Here is an 8,401-nt window from a genome sequence, read left to right as displayed (position 1 = left end):
GCACTAGCACCACCTGTAGACAAGTTGTGTACATGCACAGCCATAAGCCATTAAAGTATGAGAATCAATGTCTACAGTGTAAATATGCACAAACTTACACAGCTAAACCATATGTTAGATTCAAATGACACTTCTAGCATTGAGCATTAACGTTTATCAATGACACTGACAGTCTCTAGGGGGCAGCAGAGCAGAGGGGGTGAAATGTGGTCAAACACTCATAAAAGGCAAATAAAAACATAATTTTGCCAAAAATATAGAATTTATTAAAATAATGATGCATCATCAGTACAGATGTTAAAAATATACGGCAACCTATCCTCCTTACTTACTGACAGGTAAAGTGTGTTTTTTTTCTATCTGAAAAAATAATACAAGTCTTTAATGTCATTACAGCACTTTGATGACTAAGTTGTGAGTCTCTCTTTCATCCAGCAGATGGCGCCACAACTAAGAGCAAAAGTTGTGAAGTCTGATGTTTTTAAATTGAGCTTTTAATGTAAATACTAAAAATAAACTGGCTGCCAATCAGGTTCATGCTCACACTCACCTGCACTCAAGACTAACTACTGTGTGACTGATGTTTTGTTGGTAAATGGACTTTATTTATGGAGCATCAATATCCCAGAACTTTACATTTACATTCCCCACTGCATACACTGTGTAGGCGTGCGTGCGTGTGTACGTGTATCAGGTGAATGCTGCAAACACACATTCACATACACCAGTGGTGGGGAGGAGAAAAGGCAAAGCACCTGCCTGTTCCAGGTAACTGATCTACTGTTATGGACATGAATATGATGAGGAGTTCATACCTTAGCTGTGTCACTGCTGAGTCACCTCAAAGGTGTGTCATGAAGATGATGATGATGATGATGAGGCAGCATGTTTCAGGGTCAGTGACAGGAACCATGAGAGACCCCGTAACCTCAAAGCTGCAACCTCAGTGTGGAATAATGGCTTTCCAAATGAACAAAAATACAGTGACAGAAACATGAAAAACACAAATAGTTTATTTAATCAAATATGAAACAGAAACTGAGACAAGTTGGGACAGAAAACCACTGAAACCAGATCCCAACTTCTTCCACATCAGAGTCCAGGAGCAGAGGAGAAGCTGCAGTGTGTGTGTGTGTGTGTGTGTGTGTGTGGGGGGGGGGGGGGGGGGGGGGGGGTGATGACGGCATCTCCATCATGACCACAATCAAGATCAGTCTCAATTTAAAAGGTGTAGTAGGAAAATGTGGTAGTCCAGTAAGGTAGGTCCAGGAAGGTGAGGCCTCATCTCCACGGTGACAGACGTGTGGACCATCCAGGACGGAGCAGACTGACAGACCTGACAGACAGAGACGAACACAGTGATTACACTGCTCACTATGGCAATGATGCCAGGAGTGAAAAGAAATTAAAGTGTTCAGAGATGAAGCACCATGAACACAAAGACACGCCAAACTCTTTAAGCCTTCGTGACTGAGAGAATAGTTTCATAACAGGGCGCGTGTATGCGGTGTATGTGTATACATACCAGTTTACATGCAGACTAGTCAGGTAAACACAGGCCCAAGCTACACTCATTTCCCTTCGTAGCAAGCAAAATTTCACGTTACCATTCAAGCCAAATCCAGCTTCTTCTGAGTTTCAGATAGTTTCTCCTGCAGCCGTTTCTTCCTCCAGTCCAGAAACTTTCTCCTCATTCTGTTCGCCTGCCAGCCCGCCAGGAAGCCGGCAGCGAAAGACACCACCACTGCGACTTGTAGAGTCCTCTCCGATACGTCTGCCATGTTCACCTCTGGCTGACAGATGCACACATTCGTGTAAGCCGCATGAAAATCATTGGCACGTTCATACAGGAAGTGATTCGCTTCTATACACGCGATATTACAGCAACGGTAATCTCGCGCTTTCCAAAATAAAGGTACGGAAACCGTCGCGTTCGTGGTTCTTGTCCGGTGTCAAAATAAAATGCATTACTAAGATATAGAAATAAATAAAGTCAGACATAATTGAAGAAGAAGGTTTATTTTGTCTGGAAAAAGTATGCTTTAAAAACATTATATTTAAAAGAAAAGGAGGATCACTAGGGAGTCAAAAATGATTAAATATGGCTCACAGGTGTGCTAAAAGTTTGTTGAAAACATTTGGCAATTTCTAGTTTGGGGAAACAGCACCACTCACTGCATGAAAAACCACATGAAATCAATTTATCAGATTGGAAATTGGAAAATAAAACGTCCACGTTTAATGCAGCCCATTGCTCACCAGGACGTGAGACAGTCATGAAATACAGAATTCATACATAGACATACATGCTGTACTCACACAAGTCTGTCACACTGACTTTAACAAAGTTAAGCAAAACACAAAGGACACAAAATATTAAAGTGAGTAACAAGTACTGTACAGTCAGTTAAAAAAAAAAAGCATTGTGTTTAACCACAAGTTACACAAGTTTGTCATATACTGCATGTGATTGATCATTAATGTGTTTAAGTTGTTGTTTGTACAATTTCATATGACAAAACTGTATTTGGTGGCTGCAAACATTGTCAATATTAATGCTAAAGACGTTTTACTGAACAGTTTTTACAGTCTGGAGATGAAATACTGCTTTATCATGATACAGAACAAAACATGACTCTGAGGCATGAATATTCAAAATGTCTGAAGAGGTATTGCATGTGAGGAATGTAAACTGTAGCTTAATCTGGAAGAGACAGAAGTGTATGATGAGTGATTCGGTTGTGAGAGTGTTGTGGTTGTAGTGGCAGTCATGGTTTCAGTGAGCACCGAGTTTGTTGTTGTTGCTGCAAGTTGCTTTCTCTCACACCACATGGAAACCCCAAGTAAAACAAGCCCAACATGGACTTGCTGTTCATTATTGTCACTTTAAAAGCAGTGAATGTCCCATGATATATAATTCACAAGAACACGGTGAAAAACCCGAGCGTCTGTCGACGTCTCCTTTGCTTCCTGCCATCATGTGTGACTGCATGCAGCTCTGATTGGTGTCACACCCGATCGCTTCACTGTTCTGCTGTGGTTTGTGGTAAAAAAAAATGTTCAGCGTATCACTTTGTTTCACAGCAACAAAGTTTCTAATGCAGTTTTCACATTTTCATATTCAGATAGAACCTTGACACAAAATGAAATAAATTGGAAAAAGTGAAAATCTCATCCTTCATTCAGGATTTCTCGCTTACATTAAGAATACTTCATAATTTGAGGAGCCACCACATCAGCTACTGGTCAAAGTCATAAGATTTCAATAGTTGCTGAAGAATTTGAGAGATCGGTTGTTAGTTTCAGTTTGTGTGATACCTGGGTCAACATTTTCATCGTCTACAGTGAAACTTACTCACAAAACTATTATTTTAAAACTGCAGCAGCGTTATGCCTTCACCCAAAGATTTCTTTAAGTTTAAATATGATAACGAGGTAAAGCACCATACAAGTTTGCAAAGCTCCCTGTCCCTGTGGGTCTTCACAGGCGTTCAGCGTCCATGATCAAAATCTGCACAAGCTGTGTGCAGACTGCAGAGTGGACGTCAGCACAGGTTATGATTCGATGTACTGTAGCTGCCATGTGGAGCTGAGCTATTTACAATCTAAAGCCATCCAGACACCCAGTAAATAGCGATGGAGATGAAATGATTGCTTCAGCTGTAAATAGTCTTAATATTTACAGCCAACAAAAATGCAGCGCAGATGCAGTGAAAAGTCGACAAGTGCGCAATCCAGATCCAGAGGAGTTCATGATGTATTGCTGATGGTTGGTAAGGTTTGAGACAATCTGCAGCGGTACAGTTTTAGTGGAAGGATGATCAGGGGCCTGGCTCCTCTGCGGCAAATCACAACCGATTCTGTTTCAGCCTGTCGATGTGGTAGCAGAGTTTAAGCGCAGGTCCCAGCTTGAGTCCCAGGTACTTCATCATCATCTCACTTTTCAGCAAGAGCAGAGCATCTCCGTCTATCTCCTGAAACACATCAGGGAACCGCGTGACGAATAAAATCTGCAGTATGACACATTTATCAATTCACACGCTTTAAATTCTGCACCTGGGCTCCAGCATAAAAATAATAGAGAAGCTAAGATGAAGATCTTAACAGCAACAAGTTTTGCACATAAAATAAAGTTACCATTATTACCGACCCCTCTGCACTACCCTTGTAGCTATGATAAGAAAAGCCAAGTCGCTTTAAATATTAAGCCGCAGTCCTGCCTGAGGATCAGAGGCAGCACAGTGGGTTATGGGGAGTTAAAAGGCTTGTCTTATAGCTTGGGGCTGGACTTCACTATGCTTTAAAAATGCTGTAATAGTCTTCACTTAGTTTCCATATCTGCTGATTTAGTATCAGGACCACAGGGAACTGATGGATAAATTGAGTTAGTGTTGTCTCAGAACAGATTTTTAAGTTAAAGTGTACCACTGGTATCTTTTGCAAAAGGGTTCCAGTGCATGCTGTGATATAAAACTCTCTTCCTATACATTTAGTATTACAGTACCAGCTAATGGCCATGGGCTACAGTACGAAGTAGTCTAGACTCACATGCTTCCTGAAGGCCTCGGCGTGGGGTCCCAAGGCTTGGGGGTCAGCATCTTTGATGAACCAAACGACCTCCTCAACGCCCCAGCTGGATGGGTCCTTACCGGCGGGACGCTTGCACTCCCCAGTGTCTGGCATCGGACTGTAAGCTAGGTAGCACAAGGGAACAGGAGTGAAGATGATCAATACACTCATACCTGTGCATCAAATACGAAGCTACAGCCAGGAAATAGTTAGCTTAGCTTAGCATAAAAAATGGAAACTCCTGTCTGAAGGCAACAAAATGTGCCTCTAAAACTTACTTACTATATGTACATGTAATACAACTTACATGTATCTTTGTTTAATTTGTGCAAAAATCATAGTGTAAAGACAACAGTTTGTGATTTTACTGGGTGTTATTTGCAGAAATTGCTCTCGGTTGGACACAGTGACTTTCTCACACAGCTTGGGCAGCATTAGCATGGATGTACGCTACTCATGTAACCATAGAGTCCAGGATGAGTGGTCTGCGCTGTATAACACTGCTTGTGCACTTGAGTCTTCCCATGTGTTCTTGGTGAACATATATGTCAATAATCTCACCATTCCTGTTTCCTTCCTGGAAGCTTCCTGGACTCGATGCTTGTCTGCACAAGCCCATTGGAGTAGAGCAACTGCTACCACGGTAACCATAGGCGTGCTTTGGTGGGTACTGCGATGTCACGACGTTGAAGGCAGAGTCACTGGGATCTACAGCGTAGCGCTTGGAGTCCACTAATGGGTCACACAAAAAGTCGTCAGGCATTGGCGTCTCTGCTGGAGGAGGAATAACAGGAAGTGACATCATTAAAGCCAAACCCATCTGCAAAGTGCGACTAGGCGCAGTAGGACTTCCTGGTATTTTTGGGAAACTGCATTTGACACATGACCGTCATTTTTTGAATTGTCTTTGTGGTATTGTTAGCATGCTGATGTTAGCTTTAGAGCCTAAGAGAGGCGCTAGCATGGCTGCACACTCCAAAATGGGCAAAAATTCAATATTCAACACTAAATTATTTGCCAGGGCCTGCTACCTGTTTAAATATAAATGTTTTATTTTGCTGTAAGACCAATATAACGTCTGCAGGCCTATGTACTATATTAAACAATGGTTACATTTTTCATGTGCTTTAAACAGCCAGTTAGATAAATAGAGAGATAAGCTGTGTTAAAGCCCCTTCAGCCCGTAACTGTTTGGATGTGAAACGGCTGAGAGGTAGTCAGTAATTCCTCTGAATCTGCTCCCTTTGTGCCAGCCGTTTTTCAGCTTGTCAATAATGCAGATGCCTGCTGGTTATGCCAGAGCTGGGCAGTTATGGATTTACCAGATGACAGATTTAAGACTGAAATACTCCACTGAGGTGATTCTGAATTACCTCTACTTTGTGCTCACACAAAGGTCAAACGTATTCTGAAAAATCAATTACATGATAAGATCTGTGCATGTGAGGCTTACAGCACATATCGACATACAAACACTTCAGAGCTGCCTTCATGTAATGCAGTAGGTGCTCAATATTTTAATATTTGAGAGTCAGTTTTCTTACATTTCCTTTGCATCACAGCATCTCAAATGACCGTAACCCTGAATGAACCATGAAAAAACTATAAATGATTACAAAAGAATACATTTTTTCAGAAAGTAATGTTAAAAAAATGAATATATAAGAAATTTAACAGCATTTGAAAGGGAATACACGCTGCTTAGACAGTATCCCAAAAGATATCCCTAAAATACATGGACTATTTTTGAAATTCTCGCTTCTCCACTTCACCAGACAAATGATTTACATATGTGTTTGGGTGGCACCACAGGGAGCACACTGGTTTTGTAGTGTGTGCGTGTGTGTGTGTGTGTGTGCGTGTGTGTGTGTGTGTGTGCGTGTGTGTGTGTGTGTGTGTGTGTGTGTGTGTGTGTGTGTGTGTGTGTGTGTGTGTGTGTGTGTGTGTGTGTGTGTGTGTGTGTATGCGTGCACTTCGCTTCTGTATGTCTACAGTCTGACATCAAACACTTTTGCAAGAACAAAGAGCAAAGCGCTGGTCCTTGACACATGAGATTCCCATTCCCACCTCAAATACACTAAAGACAATCTTTAAATATTTGCTTATTCAGAGCAGGCCAGGGGGAAAAAAAGCCAGACAGAAAAGAGGGCTGCACGTTTTTGCAAAATGTATATGTCTGATTTTCTCCAGAGCCGAAGCAGGAAAGGAAAGCTGGACGAGAAGATTGAAAAGGAATAAGGAAGGAGATGTGATTTTTAAGTATGTAAACATACACAGCGTACCCACAGAAGCCGGTGCTGCTTTTGATTCAGCGTGCACGCGAGTGTAATGTCTTACATCCAAACGCATGTCGTCGTCACAGAGAACAAGTCTTCTGTGTGTTTAGAGAACAAAGAAGAGAGACACTTGCAGAGAGAGAAGCTGGGTATTTTAGCGCCGAATTGAAGTCGCAGTTGGAGCAGGGCAGCAGAGGGATGAAAAAGATAAGACACGAAAACAAAAGAGAGGGAGGGGAGGGCACATTTCAGCGCACAGAGTCACACCACCGAGTCAAGCTGTGAGTGGATAATAAGTGTAAAAATATTAGGACCACCTTCCTGTCGTACTGCATGACTCCACTCTCAAGGCTTAACAACATCATTAGACGCTGTAATTTGAATCAACCCCTTGCTTCCCTGACATCACACCCCACCTTTTAGCATTAGGAGTTCACCCTGTACAGTCCCATTATCATTCATGAGTGACAAAACAAAAAAGCTCATAAAGGTTGGGATGATCATGTACATCCATGTGGGGTGTTACCTGTTAGGACTTGCGGAGTGGCGGAGTGGGGGACAATAGCAGCGTCCTGCGGGAGGGAGCCCATTGCAGGTTCTGGTGTGCTGCTGGGGGGAGAGTTAGCTAGCGGGGACATCACCATCCTGGGCTTCAGCTGCACACACACAAAATGCAGAAACAAAGCAAAATTACTGGGGCAAAAATGCGATGTCTGGCCAGTGGGTGGCGCCATAGTGTTCTGAGGTAGCAGCTTAAGCAGAGGTGGGAATTTGGTATTTTGCTTCAGAAGTATTCAGCCATCCCCATAAAGGGCAGGCCTCCACACAGTTTTCGTTCTATTCCACGGACCGACAGTTGGTGGCGGTATTGTGCCAACAAACGATAGCAATACACCAGCAAAAGATGAATAGCTACGTAAATGTGGACGCAAAGAATCAAGGTTTCAATTTATTGATAAATTCCACACATTTTATGAGGAAGAAATGCTTTCAACACATTTGTTCAGCCACAAAGAAGCACACATTGTGTTTTAGCGAACAATCGGAATATAAACACAATATTTGTCTACACAGTGAACAAAATGTGGTTGTTTACACCGAAGCAAAGAATGATTATTCAACTGAGATTCGACTGACCTTAAAGCCAGGTTTCCTTCCCCTCTTCTTCGGGACTTTGAGAGGCAACAAGGGCTCAACGTAGTGACTCTGGAACTCCAGCTTCCGGATAGGAGGCCGTCCTCTCTTCCTGCCAGGCACCTTACCCTGGGGCCCCGCCATGAACTGGGGGCCGAGAGCGGGAGTCTGCATCTCTGAGCCGGCAGACAGGGTACTCATCAGACCTGAGAGAGACAAAGAGACGATCAAATGTCATTTCAAAGTAACAGGAAGTGGCAGCTTTTAACTGCACGCACCACTGCCTCCAACCTGGAGCGGAAACTTAGATGTACATGTGAGACTGCCCCCTCCGTGAACACACACACACACACACACAACACACACACACACACAGAAACTATAGGTAATAGTAGAAACGAAGCCACATAGAGCTTTGTACT

At 42.8% G+C, this 8,401-nt stretch overlaps 2 protein-coding genes across 3 annotated transcripts in view; both read right to left on the bottom strand.

The window, feature by feature from the left end:
• Window positions 1–247: 247 nt before the first annotated feature.
• LOC139347498 (mitoregulin) lies at window positions 248–1,844 on the bottom strand. The gene is made up of 2 exons (XM_070987159.1): window positions 1,608–1,844; window positions 248–1,336 (listed from the first exon to the last, which is right to left on the bottom strand). The coding sequence occupies exon 1, from the start codon at window positions 1,779–1,781 to the stop codon at window positions 1,611–1,613; it is 171 nt and encodes a 56-aa protein (XP_070843260.1). The 5' UTR covers window positions 1,782–1,844; the 3' UTR covers window positions 248–1,336; window positions 1,608–1,610.
• Window positions 1,845–2,001: 157 nt separating this feature from the next.
• Window positions 2,002–8,401, bottom strand: part of scml4 (Scm polycomb group protein like 4) — a 17,751-nt gene continuing 11,351 nt past the window's right edge. Inside the window, exons 3-7 of one of the 2 annotated variants that reach the window (XM_070987351.1) lie at window positions 7,983–8,185; window positions 7,372–7,501; window positions 5,131–5,343; window positions 4,549–4,694; window positions 2,002–3,974 (exon numbers count right to left, since the gene is read on the bottom strand). In XM_070987351.1, the coding sequence (XP_070843452.1) occupies window positions 3,849–3,974; window positions 4,549–4,694; window positions 5,131–5,343; window positions 7,372–7,501; window positions 7,983–8,185 (818 nt within the window). In that variant the 3' untranslated portion in view covers window positions 2,002–3,848. The remainder of the gene's footprint in view (window positions 3,975–4,548; window positions 4,695–5,130; window positions 5,344–7,371; window positions 7,502–7,982; window positions 8,186–8,401) is intronic. The other variant, XM_070987352.1, reaches the window with a different exon arrangement.

This window comes from Chaetodon trifascialis, chromosome 19 (genome assembly GCF_039877785.1).
Source record: "Chaetodon trifascialis isolate fChaTrf1 chromosome 19, fChaTrf1.hap1, whole genome shotgun sequence".
NCBI lineage: Eukaryota > Metazoa > Chordata > Actinopteri > Chaetodontiformes > Chaetodontidae > Chaetodon > Chaetodon trifascialis.
Note: the sequence above shows the minus strand (reverse complement) of the source record. Positions and strands in the feature narration are given on the sequence as shown.